General features: G+C 30.7%; 1 protein-coding gene across 1 annotated transcript; it reads left to right on the top strand.

The window, feature by feature from the left end:
• Window positions 1-14,592: 14,592 nt before the first annotated feature.
• On the top strand, window positions 14,593-16,224 carry LOC127263334 (zeatin O-xylosyltransferase-like). Its single transcript, XM_051292310.1, has one exon. It carries the CDS (start codon window positions 14,595-14,597, stop codon window positions 16,200-16,202), a length of 1,608 nt encoding a protein of 535 aa, XP_051148267.1. The 5' UTR covers window positions 14,593-14,594; the 3' UTR covers window positions 16,203-16,224.
• Window positions 16,225-17,805: the final 1,581 nt, after the last annotated feature.

Raw genomic sequence — 17,805 nt, 5'->3', positions numbered from 1 at the left:
TTTTGAAAAGTAGCATGTTGTACATCAAATGTAGATATTCTTAACCTTTTGTGGGCATATAAGAATGAATTGGTGGTAAAAATTTTTGCAGAGGAGTTAAGGTTTATGAGTTTGGACAATGTTGGCAAGGAAATTAGTAAGTTCAATGAGGTTTTACTTCTCCCATCGAAAGACACAGAGGTTGTTGATGAGGGTAATGATGCATGAGGGGGTAATATAGAGAGAGATGAGATGCATCACTCTAATGAAGAGACACAATGACATCAGGTGGAAAATGACAAGGTCAGAGATGCTGTGTGGGAGAATTGGGAACGTGTAACAATATTGGATAACTATAGGGATAATAGAAAAGATGTCAATGACGAGATGGTTGAGGGAGTATTAGAGAGTGATGTCGTTCGTGGTGCTGAAGGGGTTATGGAGGGAGTTGAGGCTTGTGGAGTTGATGAACAAAGGGTTTATGATGATAATGCTTCACCAGAAAATGATATAGAAAATGATGGTGGTGTTGAGGGAGTGGCTTCTGTGTTGAGTAGTGGGGGTGCCTCTTATGTTGATACTGAAAAATCAAGTGCCGAATGGGGTGGTTTTGACTCGGATGATCCATCTTAGATGTACGATGGGTTTGATGGTCCATCGGATGATGATATTTTTATTGAAAGCCCGACAATGAGCGGGAGCAAATGAAAGAATTGTTGAAGGAGTTGTGATCATTAAGGAAGGAGAAACGAAAAAATAGACAGGACAATGTGAATAATGATAGAGTAGGAATAAAAGATAGGAATGTTGATTTGTACAGTGATGTGATTTAGAATAAGAGAATGATCTGGATGCATATTTGGTGTGTGATGAAGAAGCATAAGGGCCTTGTTATACCGAACGGTATGAAAACATGGATATAGGTACAAAAGATCTCGAGGTGGGCATTAAATTTTCAAATAGGGAGAAATTCAAGAAAGCTTTAAAGGAGTGGACTGATAGAAAAATGGTGGGACTTAAAGTATCCCGAGAAGGAAAAGTATGTTGTGGCAGCAACTTGCAAAAAAAGATGCGAATGGTTTATACGGGCTTTATCAATCATGCGATGGACCACATTTCAGATAAAAACACTTAAGAGCAAGGACACATGTGCACACATGACGACGAACTCACAAGCTAACTTTCATGAAGTATTTTAATATATTTTATAGTAATTATTTTTTAATCATGAATGCATATGATTTTGTTATAGTTCTAGCCTACTAGATATGCAGGGCTTCCATTCTTTGCTCCATAATGTCAATTTTATTTGAACTTTTTTTGTTTTTTTCGTAAGCCATCGAATCAGATCATAATCCCCAGATAGAGATATTTAACCAAATCATGCACCTGTTGTTTTGTTAATTTTGTTAATTTTTATTCCATCAGGTACCTGGGAAAAAAGATTAAGAATTATGTGAAAGACAATCCGGGAGTCTTTGGAGTCTTTGCGAAGGAAAATAAGAAGAGATGTTGAGGTTAATGTAAGCACACACAAGGTGTACCGAGCAAAACAACATGCTATAGAGCTGTTAAAAGGCGATATCAAATAGTAGTATAACAGGTTGTATGATTACTGTGTAAGAGTCTGCAAACACAATCCTGAAAGTTCGGTTATTTTGAAAGTTGATCAAGAACTAACTCTACCGGTGCTTCAAAGGATGTAAGTGTTTAAAACCACTATCGGATGGATTTCAGGAGAAATGTAGGCCAATTATTGGACTTGATGGTGTTTTTTTGAAGGGATTGCACAAGGGTCAGCTCCTGAAAGCGATCGAGATGGATGAGAATAACAATATTTACCCAATTGCTATGGCGCTTGTGGAGATCGAAAAATTTGATAGCTGGGATTGGTTCTTAAACTTGTTGTTTAGGGACATTAGAGATGCACAAGATGGCTGGTGGTCTTTCCTTTCCGATAAGAAAGGTTTTATTGACGTTGTTGCTAAGCATGCACCGAATGCCGAGCACCGGTTTTGTTTGCGTCATATGTAAAATAACTTTAAAACAAAGTTTTAGAGTTTGGAGTTGAAATAGTTGTTCTGGAAGGCTGCCTCAACCTACAACAAGAATGAACACAAGCATACAATGGAGAAAATCCTTAATTGTGATCCGAAGGTCAATGAATCAAAAAATGCCTTTGAGTGGTTGGCGGATATACCCAAGCATCAATGGGCTAGGTCCTACTTTCCTGCGAGGACTAAATGTGATGCATTTATTAATAACATCAGCGAGTCTTTTAACCATTATGTTATGCATGCTCAGGATTTTCCAATCATCGAGATGTTTGAATAGATAAGAAGAAAATGCATGACACAAATTCAGATTGAAAAGAAAAGAATTAGAAAGTTTGAAAGTCGTATCTGCTCAAATATTTTGAAGAAAATTGAGGCTCAGAGGAAAGAAAGCAGAAATATTTTCCCCAGTTGGGCAGAAGACGACAAGTTCGAAATAATACATTAGCAGGCTAATCATATAGTTAATTTGAATACCAGAAGCTGCACATGTGGGATTTTGCAGATGGTTGGATACCTTTGTTGTCATGCAATGCAGTTCTGGATATGGATAGGCAAGATCCGTTGGAGTTTTTAGATCGTACTTCAATAAGCAATTGTACAACAATCTATACAACCATATGGTCAGTCATGTACCAAGTATGCATGACTTTGAGAAGTCCCCATTTGGTATTTTTGATCCCTCCTGTTGTAAAAAAAAGAGCTAGAAGGCCCAAAAAAATATGTAGGCCTGATGCAAATGATACAAAAGATTCAAGTAAACAAAATCGCTTGTTTCCAGTAGAAACAAACTGTGTTTCCGCGAGCTCGCAGAAACAGAAACAACTTTTTTTTTTATTCTTTTATTTTAATCATTGCCTATTAAATTTGAACCAAAATGTATACAATGCATACATAATTTTGAACCAAAACATGTAGAATGCAATATAATTCATTTAAACAATATAAACACATAACATCACCACACATTTAAACAATATGGATACATAATTCAACAACATGAAAATTAATTAACCATAAACACAACACATATATGGATACATAATATAAATACATAACATATTGTCACCGAAGAGCGTCTACTTAGTCATAATTGCAACAACAATAACACAAAAATATAATATGAGCATCTACTTAGCCATTGCCATAATGGCAACAACAATAACACAAAGACACGTAATCCTATTGACAATTCTTTTTACACATCTGGTGTTCGATTCTATCGCTTTGCCAATTTTCTCTATTTCAAGTATCACCGTGGTATAGTGCATTTCATTGGCTTTGGAATCGGTTTTCAAAATTTCTTCATCTTCTTCATCAAAGGTACCAAACCTATATTTTGAGCAATTCTTTTCTTGTGCATTCAAAGGTTCTAACCAACAAAAAAAATCACATTGTCGATTTCTGCAATTACAAAACAACTTATCTTCGGTGTCTTCCGTAGGGCCAACAACTCCAATGGCAGCATATTTTCCATATTTACACATTGGATTTTTGTATCGCAAATCCAATAATTATGCTATCAAATTCTTCTTACTATTTGATGAAGCCGTCGATATTATCACCACCTATTCTTCACGAGCAAGGTCAATCGGTTCATTTAAAAAGAAAACAATTAACATTTACAAGAAACTCAACTAAATCAAGACATAAATATGTTGCACACGAAACTACACCAACAAACTACTGTTGTTGTATCAACTAATATTGTGAAAACAACAAATCAAAATTCCTACACTACAACACTAAACCAAACCAACAATTTCACTGCCGTTGTGTCAACTAATAATGTGAAACCAAAATTCAATACAAAATAACATACTTTTTTAACCTAAAAACATCCAGCTACATTATCCGCTTATTGTGAAAAATGATTAATCAATTAAAAATAACATCGATAATTTAACCATACACAACATTCTTACCACTCTTACAAAAAATAAAAACGTAAACACTTTGAAAATCAATTAAACATTTCTTACCACCCACTCAAAAATTCATTCATCATTTCGTCGAAAAAACCCCAATAGACACTTTGGAAATTGATTACTCAAACACTCACATCCCAGAAAAAGCTTTCAAGTGAAAATTCTTACCGGGATGGATGAGGAATTTCTAGAATCGTTCGTACATCCACAAATTTCTCTCCTTTCGTGTCTCTCTTCGACTTGGCTGTGAGAAAGTGAGAAATTGAAGATTATTCTAAATTTATTTCACGCAAAGGGCATAAAAGTATTTACATATAGTAATTGGGAGTTTTATTGAATTATAAACGCACAAACAACGCGTATGATCAACGTCAGTTAATTTCAAACGGAATGGGGAAATAGTGCATATTGTTATTATATAATGGTAAATCGCGTAATAAGCTAAACATAGGGTACTTCATACAAATATCCTATAACACAGAAGTGTGTATTGAAGTTTACCCTAAACAAATTTATTTTCTATATCTAAAGAGGGAATTTATAAAACAATTTATATAAGTTTAAGAGAAATAAAAAAAGTCCCCAATCTACCCATAACTCATTAATAAAAGAAGCTCAATTAACAATGAATAATTGTAAATTGACAATTATGTATTCAATATTATATCAACAATGAATAATGCATAGGTGTCGAGATATCAAAAGTGATGAAGTTCTTGGAGGCATGGGTTTTTCAACAACATGCTATAACAATATCCATTAAAAATTCTTCATATACGAAGAGTGATTAAGTGATCAAGTGTTCATGTTATTATGAAAGCACCATTAAGAAATAAAGACATTGGGTAAGATTTTATTTTAACTTAGTCTGTCAAGTATAAGCATACTTATAGGGAAGATGAAAGTTCCATACAGAATAAAAGGAGAAGTGCATATGCGACCAATTGACATGTGTTACACTACTGGAAAAGTTCCAAAAAGGATTTGTAATTAAAGTAGTTTGAATAACCACATAAGTCTAAACATCTGGCTTGTAAAATAAGGGCAAACCAAATTTTTACAAAATCTTATAAATACACAGATACAATATCGGGCAATCATGAATACTAGTATCCTCATGATGTTATATAAAATTCAGGAGGATCCTGAATTTATTTCAACAATTCGATCAATTTAATTGTTAATCGAACGGTGATTTTAATTGGGGTGTTTTAGGTATTTAAAAAAATAATTCAATGATATTTCATTAAAAAGAAATCATTTATTTTAACTAATTTCTGTATATTCAGAAAGTCAATCTTAATTAAAAATAGAAACGTTTACAAATTCAATGATCTTTCATCTCTTTGCCTCTGTTGACCATGCATTTCGCGACTACCGACGACAACATCTTTAGCCGTGCCCGCCGCCGTCAAACACGCTAACCGCCTCTGCCCTCGATTCCTCTTATATTTACACCTCCGTAGTTGACAACCACCGCGGCCGATATCTCTGGCTGTGCCCGATGCCATCAAACTGGCTAGTTGTCTCTGCCTTCGATTCCCCATTCTATTTACATCTTTGCAGTTGACAACCATCGCCAACAACATCTCTGGCCACGCTAGCCTCCGTCAAGCATGTTTATCGCCTCCGCTCTCGATTGCTGCCGTTTGAAGTAGGGGGAGGACGGAGGTAGAGTTGGTTGACGATGAACAAATTTGATGGTGATTGTGCGTAAATGTGGATTCTTGATTAGTCTCTTTTAGAAAAAAAAATATTCACACAGTTATTTCTAAAAACCTTTTTGTTGGTCTTCGGACATGTACAATCTATATTCAGGACACATATTTTTTAACTCAAGATAAATTGGGGATACTAAACCTTATTATGCACACTTTCATTTCATGTTATGGTTCCTATTTATGATTTATATTGCATAGTTAAAATATACTTATCAGGTTTAAATAATGGACTATATTAAATATATTTTTCACCATTATGCTTATAAGTATAATATATAACTTTAATAGACATGATATATACATTCATATATAAATTATGTAAGTTGCATATAAAGATGTTGCACATATAGTTATGATATATTTTATTTTATGATTTTTATTTATGATTTATATATTATATAGTTATGATATATTGTTCAGGTTTAAACGATGAACTATGTTAAATATATTTTTCACCATTATGTTTATACGTATGACAAAATGACAATATCCTCTGAACATGTTCGTTTATTATTGAGGTTAACTTCACTACCCATTTTTTTACCCATTTTATTGCAGCAATAGTAAATGTATTGCACATTATGATGATCACTTTTTGCCTTTTTTTGTATTTTTTCGCATGACAAATCTTCGTCTATTCGTGTATCTACAATATGACTTGCACACATTGTTGGAGCTTTAAAAAGATGTATTAGTCCAATAATCGTCACATGAAGAATCAAATGATATACACCGTTGTAAAATATGTTGTTTATTTGAATGTAATATGTTGTTTATTTGAATGTAATATGGTTTACGGAATATAGCACGAACATTGAGTAACTAAATTACTTGTCTTCCTTTTTTTTTACGAAATTATTAATTATATGAATCAAATTACATATCTTCCAATGTCTGCAATCTCATCCGTTTATTATAATTTTCATCGAACGACAATGATTTTTTCAAAATGGTCCTGAATATTGAATTTAGGAACATACCCAGATTGGACAATCACTTGCAAATATCAGCAAAACATATCATATTATTCTTAAGGTGAATCAAATGGTCAAACATACCTAAATGAAATCTAATTTTCTATTCAGTAGTACAATACAATTTAGGAATAATAATAATCATCATCATTATCTTGTAAGATTTTCAAAGTCCTGGAGATCATATGCTGATGTATAATTAGGTTCTGCATTTGCTGAGCTTAATCTCAGCCATAAATCCTTTATCAACAATTTTAAAATTAAAAATTATGATTAAAATTAATGGTTTTGATTGGATTCAATTGTGCTGAATTTATTGATTCAGCATAGAATCCGTATTGTTTTCAAAGTGGCTAGAATCATTCTGACTTTTAATTAACTAACCATAATAAAAAGGGGCATCAGGTAATAAAGAAAAAATCACACACGAAGAGAAAATTATGATTAAATGAAATGACTGTGCAAAATCAACAGCCACAAAAAAATAGCATATAACAACACAAAAAGAAAACAATATAAACAACATACAATTGTCCAAATGCACTATTGGTAAACATTCTAGGAGTCCTACCAAAGCCCCTTGAAGGAGCAAAAATTACAAGACATAACATTATCCTAATAAATGAAAATGATAAACGTTGGTAATATAAAACATGATATTATACGAAGTATGAGAAATTATGTCATTGTCACGTAAAAGTTTTTATAATGATAATTGATTAATAAAAATAAAATATTTTACATATTTTGACAATGTGGAATTTAAAATATTTGTAAAATATTTTGATTATATTTTACATATTACTTTCGGGGTGGTTACCCTGCTGATGCACAATACGTCAGTAAGATGTTGATTTATTTTTCACTTTGGATTGCAATAAAATTAGATTGCATGGTCTTTTTTTAATAAGATTAATTTAGTCAATTTGTATGTTCTAACTTATTAGAGTACGACCTAGTAATTTGCTTATTTTAGTTGTTATATTTGTTAATGTTTTGAGTAATATTTTGTTAATATACTTTTTTTTATTATTGTTTTTTATATATTATGAGGATGAGTTGATTAATTTGGTGGATATTGTTTATTCATTCATTTTATTTTGCTAATTTAATTTTTGAGACATCTAAGTAAAATAATTATTTGTACTGGAGTTACCGTATTTAACACTTTTTTGTTAACATATTAGTTATGTTACAGAGGACAAATACTTACACTATAATGAATAAAATTTACTACACAATAAGCACAACGGAGAATTAACATATTATTGTCCCGTAAGGGATGGCTTGATGGTGTAGGGGTTGGATTCAAATCCTCAGCGCCTCAGATCACACTTTTGGGTAGCGGCTGTGGGTTCTCACGTCATACATAAAAAAAAAAAAAAAAAAATTAAACATATTATTACATTTAAAATAACACATTTATATTTTTAACACATATTTACATTATAAAAAGTAAATGCTTACACTATAATGACATATTTCAAAATTAGTATGCTATTACATTTAAAATAATACATTTGTAGTTTAGCACATATTTATATTTATATTTATATAGTAAATACTTACACTATAATAAACACATTTCATCATACATCAAACAAATTGTTAAATTAGCGCATTGTTACATTTAAACTAGCACATTTATACTTTAGCACATATTTCTATTGAAATAACAAATACTTACACTATAATGAACATTTTTCACCACAAAGCAAGCACATTGCATAATTAGCTTGTAATTATAATAAAATAGCATATAAATAGCAAATAATTACAATATAATGAGCATATTTCAGTCCATTACAAAATTATCATATTATTACATTTAAAATAACACATTATTAGTTAGCATATATTCACATTATAAAAAGCCAATGCATATATTGTGAAAAACACATTTTTATTTATTCGTTTCTTTCATTTTGCCAATTTAATTTTTTACATATTTAATTAAAATAATCGAATGAGAATAAAAAGAAGAAAGAGAAATTAAAGGGCAGAATGAATTTATATTTTTTATTAGAAAATAAAATATAAATTATACCTTCATTATTAGGTTGTGTTTAGTACAGATAAATGAGGTCAGGGAAATGGAAATGGCCTCATTTCTATTGTTTGTTTGAGTCAGAGAAATGAAACTTAAAAAATAAATCATTTTCATTTCTCTATTTTTATTTATCTCTCAAATGCACGGAAATAGAGAGAAATGACGTTGCAGTATATTTTTTTATTTTTTTTTATCTTTTTTGTATTATTTAATTTTTTTAATTTTTTAAAAATTATATTATTTTAATTTTACAAAAATCAAATTTGATTTATTGTTAAAGTATTTAATTTTTACGATCTTTTAAGAAATTGTATTAAATATAATCTTAAAAAATATCGTGTATAATTTATAATTTTTTTTAAAAAAATAACCAAAAATATTTTTCATGAATTCTCATTCGTTAATTTTTTTTTATTTGGTTAATCATTTATTCTTGTTTGCTCCATTCATATAGCTGCTTCTTTTTTTTTTTTTTTTTTTATTTTTCAACTGAATTCTCTATTTGACCAAACAAGATAATTGATTCTTCTGCTCTATTCAATTTTTTTTTCTCCAATTTCATTCTCTACTCTCATTTCTCTGCAATTCCATTATCTGTACCAAACGCCTCCTTAGTTCCACCTTTTGGATTAATGGACAATCCAACCGATTAGGACGCATGCTAACAGAAGCCATTACTTCAGTTATAATTTTTGATATATTTATTTAATTTTAATTTTACTCAAATAATAAAATTATTATTCTAAAATATAAAAAGTCATGACATATATAAATTTTTTTGAATTTGAAACCCCATTTAATATAAATGAATTTAGGGTTTTGGATTTTAAATAAAATAAACTATTTTTTTTTAGTCATGTAATTGATTTTTTTTTTTTTTATTTTAGTAGTGTAATTGGAGCCTATATTAGAATGATTCCATAACTTTTTTTTTTCTTTGCACATGCAAGTTTTTTTGGGAGAAAATTATGTTGGGAGAAAATTATGAATTGTATATTAAACATTGAGGGTACACAAAATAGATGGTACAAGTAGACTTGGACTTAAAATTAAAATAAAAGATAAATAATACAAAAAAAAATATCTATAGCTGACACTTCTTTAAACTCAAGATGGGACGATAAAACCAATTTGAGTTTGCTTAAAAGAACAATCAGAAAAGATTATGAAGAAGATATTTGGTGAGATATCTGTTGTCTGATCTGCGGAGGAAACCAGAACAATATGGACAATACTATGGATGACATGATGGCGAATAAATTAGCAGTCAAACTCAATATACTTAATGCACTCATGAAAAGTATCATTATGTGCTATCTTCATATCACTCTAACTATCGCAGTGAAGAGCAGTAGAAGATGAATAAAGTACACCAAAATCAGTGAGTAATCGATGTAGCCATTCGAATGTAGAGTCAACAAAAACACGATATTTTGACTTAACACTTAATCAAGAAACTAGAGTTTGCTTCTTGCTACGCCAAGAGATTAGAGAATAACCAAGAAAGAAGCATAAACTAGTAGTCAAAAGATGATTGGTAAGGTCACCACCCAATCAGCATCAGAGTAACCGCTAAGTGTCAAAGAGAAACGGGATGAGAAGTCTAAACCATGTAGAATAGTACATTTCACATAATAAAGAATGTGCAAGACGGATGAGTTGTGAGATGTCCTCGGAGCAGTCATGAACTATCTCACTATATGAATTGCATGAGCAATGTAAGGCCGAATGATAGTCAAATAGATCAAACTCCTAATAAGTTAACGATATTGAGTAAAATCGTCAAGAAGAGAGCAATCTTAAGAAGTGAGTCGAACGTCATAGGCAAGTGGTGTGGAGACTATCTGACATAAATGAGATCAACCCGAAAGATAAGATTAGAGGTATATTTAGTCTGAGATAGATAGAAACTATCGGGACAATCAGAGACCTCAAGTCCCAAAACATAACAAATGAGACCTAAGCTCTTAATCTCAAACTGCTGACTGAGATATGCCTGTAGATAAAAAAATGCCATACACATCAACCCCCGTCATGATCATATTATCAATATAAATTAAGATGATAATTATCCCTAAGGAAGAAATACGAAGAAATAAACAAAATCGTAACCATACGTAGTAAAATCAAACTCCAATAGTGCAGACGTAAATATGGCATACTAGGCCCGAGGGGTCTGCTTCAACCCATATAAAGTGCAATGTAAACGACAAACCTTCCCAAAAAATAGAAAACCTAGAGAAGGAATCATGTAAACTTCCTTGGAAATAGCACTATGTAAGAATGCATTATTGATATCTAATTGAAGAAGAGACGAACAACTAACAACAACAACTGCAAGGAGACAACGAACAATAGTGAAACGAGCAACTAAAGCAAAAGTTTCTTCGACTTCATATTCATGGGAATAACCCTTAGCCACTGGATGAGCCTTGTAGAGCTCAATAGAATTATCGGAATTAGTTTTGATTTTGAAAATTTACTTGCACCCAATGAGTGTCTTGCCAGAAGAAAAATTCACCAAGTCCCAAGCGTGAGTCTTTTCCAAAGTCTACAGTTCTCAGTCATATTTTATTGCTACAATGGATCACCACTTGCCTTACGAAATGATCTAGGCTCATGGTGAGATAAAATGACAGTAACAATAATAATCAATAAGGTGAAATGAAGGTCTACTTACTTAGGTTGACGACATCGATCATGGAGAAACTCAAAATGAGGCATCGGCTGAGAAGAAGTAGATGGTTCAAATCCTAGAGATGGTGACAAGGCAAATTAATCAATAAATTGAGACATAGATGACGTAGGAGTGGCAACAAAGAGGCCAGGGGGAGAAAGATGAAAAAAAAACGGAGAAGATAAATTAAACAGTATTATCAAGCCATGTTAACACACATTTTACTTTCGATTAAGATAAAAAAAAATTAAAATTAAATTATGGAATTGAACTTTTCAGTAAAAAAATCAATATATAATAGCTTTAGGAACTTGTTAATATTATAATTATTATATAGTCTTAATTTAATTTTGATATTATTTAAAATTAATGTTAATAATATATTAGGAACCTGTTAATATTGACGTAAATTCATAAGATAATCAAATTCAAGAAGTTGATGGGCTATATATATGAATGGTATATGATAGGTTATGAAAGTATATTCCAAAACTATAAAAAAATATGCGAAAAAAGTCTGAATTTAGTGTTTTGAAGAGGGTATTAACAAATAAAAAATATGCGTACATGGCATGTGATAAATTATAAATACTCTCTACACAAAATATTTTTAAAAGAGTAGGATGTCCCGTCAATCTCAATGTCATAAAGAAAGAAGATGAATCATTGATTATTTTGAAAACAGTTACAACACACAATCATGATTTTGATCCAAATATGTCAATTTTAATGTCCGCTCATAGGAAAATTAGTGTACACACCGAGAAACAATTGAAGGCTAATGATATTGCGGGTATAAGGTCAAGTAAAAACATTCGATTGTGTGAAGTTCAAGATGGTGACCCTGAAAATATTGAATGTTTTCTAAACAATTGTAGAAATTTTATAGGGGTATTTACCATTTATATCCTCATATTTGAACCCTTTTTTTATTATTATTATGTCCCCCTAATATTAATTTCGTAAAAAATATCCCTAACTTTTACTAATCGACGCCAAATCTAATCTAGTGGCCAATTAGAAAATTGTTAATTATTATTTACGAGTGTTTTTTTTTCTCTCTTCATTAATGTTTTCTCCTTTTTTTATTATTATTATTATTATTATTATTATTATTATATTTAAGTTTATTATTATTATTATTATTATTATTAACTTTGTATGTTAAATAAAAAGTTATTATTTTATTTGTCCGATTAAATTAGTCCAATTTCTATTTTGCACTCAATTTAAAAAATTTTAGTTTATATAACTAATTAGTTTGATTAATTTGTATAATATTTATAATAATATATTATTTTAAATGTTCTTTATTTGATGAAAAATATTGAAATAAAAATTAAAATATTTTTTATTCTAATTTTTAATATTCTATATTTTATTTATTGAAATTATTTTATTTTAAAAAATTATTATATTGATTATAAATTCAAGATATGCAATTTGATGGGAACGAATGTGTAGTCCAATAGCGAAACTCTCATGCTATTTTACCATACCGAGATATTGTATCAATAGTTTGATAAACTAAATTTATGGATGAAATAAATAGCGAATTATTGAAATAGCACATATCTTACTAAAAAAATTACCGAAAATATCAAATTTGTACGACATCAATATATTTTTTATATATACCAAAAAATTCGGTATGGTATACATTATGATCCAGTATTGTTGGTATACCGCATCAAGCCATCTCTAATCGATTGCACGTATAGTATCAAAATATAATATTTTACCCCAAAATATCGAAATTAAATATAATTTTATAATTTTAAGATTGTATTAAAATTAATTATTTTAGTATCAATATACAAAATTATATATATACCGATATTTCGAATACTAAAATATAAAAAATGTATATGATATTTTCGATATATAATATAAAAAATGCTAAAAAGTATATACAGTTATTGTACCAACAAAATTGGATATGGTATCACACAATATAAAAATTTACAATATCAATCATTTTGAACAAGTTGATATTTTCACTATTACTTACTATAGTGATAAATAATTTTTTTTTTTGTTTAAAACATAGAAATTAAATTCAAGAATTAAATTTCAATATTAACTAATTTTTAATCATAAAATATTAAATCAAACAACAATTTTTTTTATATTATATAAAAGTTAATTTAAAATTTTAAACATCACATAAACACTTATTTATATAATATTTAATATTTATTATTTAAAATTTAACCCCCAAATTCTAAATTTACAATCAAATAAAATAATAAAAGTTAGGAGTATAGCGATTTAATAAGATATTGTTAAATTCTTAATTTTAATTATTATTTGTTAATTATTACTTATATTAAGAAATGCTACTAATTTTACGGAACGAGCTAAAAAAAGATGAACCATCTTTGTGAGTCAAAATAAATACTCCATCGATTCCGTCCGTCTCACATATTTTGTCTTTATTTTTTTTAAAATATAGTTATACACTTTAATTAAATTTTAAAATTTATAATTTATTTTTTTTATTTTAATTAAACAATTTAAAAATCTCAAATTTAATTTATAATTATTTTTATTAAATCAGAATTATTTTTACTAATACACTTTTTAATTTCTTACCACAAATACATAAACTTAAACTAAAGGCAATCATTTAAGTGAGGTAGATGGAGTATTATTTAAATTATTTTAAAAATTAATGATTTAATAACATGGAAGAAAAAAATTGTAAGTGAATTTATTTAATATAAATATAAAACTAAATGATTTTCAAAAAAATTTAAAAAAAAAAAGAAAAAGAGAGAGATAGAGAGAAAACCCATTAAGGGTGTGTTTGTTTGGATGATTGAATTGGATTTACATTATTCATCTAATTTTTTTCCCCAAAAATATCAAATTAAACATTTATTTTTCATTTTTTATATTATATTAAAAATCAATTTTACATTCAAAACATCACATCAACGCGCTATGTTTATATTACATTATATAACTATTCAAATTCAAAATTTTTTCTTTTAAATGACAGTTCAAAATCCAAATCCTCAAACAAGCACACCCTAATTTCATTGATGCGAATGCAATTACGTAATCAAAGTATTCTAGAACTTTGGCCAGACAGTCGAATTGGAAATACTATTAAAATTCTGACCAACAAGAATGGCCACTACTTTGTATTTTTATGGGCAGACAATTCTAGTAAAGCACCACGGAAGAGACGGACAAACCTACGCCAATGATCTGTCACGATGCAAGATTTTTCTTGCGCTTGAAAACCAAGTTTTGGAACTTTTCAGAAACACTTTTACCTAATGGATTCACAGCTAAATCTTTCCCCACTCTTTATAAAAAGCTTCAACGCACTGTTTCTTCACTATTCATTGCCCATATCCATTTCCATATTCATATCCATATTACTTCTTCCATGGACCCGAAATCAAAATCGAAATCGAAACCGAAACCGAAACCGAGAACAATCGTGGTGATGGTGCCACTGGTGGCGCAAGGGCATCTCAACCAGCTACTTCACCTTGCCCGCCGCATCGCCGCCCACGACATCCCAGTGCACTACGCCAGCACCGCCACCCATGTCCGACAGGCGAAGAATCGTGTCCACTGTTGGGACCCTGCAGCGTCGGCGAACTTATATTTCCACGACGTTCGATCCCCAGGCATCAGCAACATCCAACCTGACCCGAATTCCGGCAACAAATTCCCATCTCAGTTGATTCCGTTGTTCAAGTCCGCCATTAAGGATCTCCGCGAGCCCGTCTATGAGCTGGTGCAAGCGCTTTCGGAGGGAGCAGAACGCACGGTGGTTGTTTACGACTCGATGATGGCGTACACCGTGCAGGATGTTGCTGCTCTGCCTAATGTAGAGGCATATTGCTTCCAGAGTATATCGGCATTTTCGTTGTATGCGTTTTACTGGGAAGTCACCGGAAAACCGGATGTACCTGAAGAAGCAGCCGCGATCAAGTTGACGCCGTCGTCGGAAGGCGCTTTTGTACCTGAGTTTGCAGAGATATCAAGTTTGCTCATAGCAACACCAAAATTCCAAGCTGGAGAGATTTATAATACATCAAGAGTGATAGAAGGAACGTACCTCGACTTGCTGCATAAAGGAAAGATAACCGGAGCCGACAAACAGTGGGCTATGGGACCATTCCATCCCCTGCTATTGAAACAGAATACAGACAGCAAGAGTAATAACAAATGCTTACAGTGGCTGGACGAGCAAGGGGCCGACTCTGTCATCTACGTCTCGTTTGGAAGCACGGTCTCTTTATCAAACACGGAAATCGCAGAGCTGGCCGAAGGGCTGGCGAGGAGCGAACAGAAGTTCCTATGGGTGTTGAGGGATGCAGATAAAGCGGACATTTATGATGGGGAGGTCAGAAGAGTCCAACTGCCGGAAGGATTCGAGGAGAGGGTGGCTGGGAGAGGGTTTATCGTCCGAGATTGGGCGCCGCAGTTGGAAATCCTTGGACACGAATCAACAGGAGGATTTATGAGCCACTGCGGATGGAATTCGTGTATAGAGAGCATCAGTATGGGCGTGCCGATAGCAGCTTGGCCTATGCACTCTGACCAGCCAAGAAATTCAGTCCTCATAACTGAAGTGCTCAAGATAGGCCTGGAGGTGAGAGGTTGGGACCGTCGAGAAGAAGTGGTGTCGTCTGAGATGGTGGAACAGACGGTTAGAAGATTGATGGCATCGAAAGAAGGAGACATGCTCAGACAGAGAGCAGCAGACATCGGAAAAGCTGTGAGGAAATCGGTTATGGAAGATGGCGTCGGGCGCAAGGAGTTAGCTTCATTCATACAGCATATCACTCGATAGCTTTCAACCCTCAAAAACTGAATAAGAAGAGGAATTACCGAATTATTTTTGCGCTGTAGCAAACGAATCGATTGAAGAAGAAGAAGAAGATTAGGAATTTAGGTCAGGATTGATTGTATTCTAAATGATTCAGCAGCAAAGCTTGATTCAGAAAGTAATTGTAAGTGTGAAGTAACTTTGGTTGAAAGATATTTCAATTAGATATCAATAATGTATTTCTACATGGTGATTTGTGTGAGAGTGAGACTATCTACATGACACTCCCCTCCATCTACATGACACTCCCCTCCCTCAGGGTTATTTTGAGATGTTTAAAAAATAAGGTGTTCCTTCTAAAAAAAATAAAAAGAGTCCTTTTATAGGAATGAGAAGTTAAAATCAGTTCTACATATTTATTTTGAAACACCCCAGAGTAGAAATTGTCTCGAAATAAGTTTCGAAAAGTATTTCGAGAGTATGAATTGTCTCGAAACAAGTCTCAAAATATATTTCGAAATTTGAATTTTCTTTAAATAAATTGCAAAAATATCTCGGGAGTATAAATTGTCTAAAAAACAAGTCACGAAAGTAATCCGAGAATATATGTTATCTCGAAATGAGTTGCTAAATATGTTCCGAGAGTATAGATTGTCTCGAAATTAGTCATACAATATATTTCGAGATTTGAATTGTCTCAAAACTAAATTGTGAAAAATATTTTGAGTATAAATTGTCTTGGAAAGAGTCACAAAAATATTTCGAGAGAATCCATTGTCTCAAAACAAGTTGTAAAATATATTCCGAGAGTAAATATTATCTCGAAATAAATTACAACACATATTTCTATATTTTGAATTCTCTTGAAATAAATTGAGAAAAATAGTCCGAAAGTAAAATTTTTTTCTAAATATATTATAAAAAAATAATTTAGTTTGTATGCCTTGCGTACTGAATCTTGTTTAATCAAAATTTTGACCCTACTTTTTTTTAATTTTTCAATTTACTTGTTGTGGCGCCGATTTCAACATCTCAATATTATTATTATTATTATTATTACTATTATTATTATTATTATTATTATTATTTTGTTCCGAAAGTGGCATCAATTATTATTATTATTATTATTATTATTATTATTATTATTATTATTATCTGATTAAAATCACGACTAATTCCACGTCATTTTATTAAATAGTTGTGACTTTGGTGTGATTTTTTTGGCATTAATTTCTTTTATTTGTGTAGCATTAATTTTAATTTGTATACATATAGTATAAATTTAATTATAGATATTGTTTTATATTATATTCTAAATATAAAAATAGATCATATATATAATATTTTGAATACACTAATTTGTATTAAAATATACTCCTATGTTCATTAGTAATTTTAAAAGAAGGTAAATAAATTATATTCTATTTGATTTGTCAATATGATAAAATTTGATAAATCAAATCTAATTTAAATTTATAGAACTTAAATATATATTATTTATATTTCTATTGAAGTCAATTAAAATATAAATATTTTAATAATAAATTTTTTTTGGAAGACTAAATACTATGTATTTTTAAAATTAAATCTATCTTTCAATAAATAAAATTAAAATTACAATAGATAA

This window comes from Andrographis paniculata, unplaced genomic scaffold (genome assembly GCF_009805555.1).
Source record: "Andrographis paniculata isolate CXL003 unplaced genomic scaffold, ASM980555v1 Contig69END, whole genome shotgun sequence".
Classification (NCBI taxonomy): domain Eukaryota; kingdom Viridiplantae; phylum Streptophyta; class Magnoliopsida; order Lamiales; family Acanthaceae; genus Andrographis; species Andrographis paniculata.
Note: the sequence above shows the minus strand (reverse complement) of the source record. Positions and strands in the feature narration are given on the sequence as shown.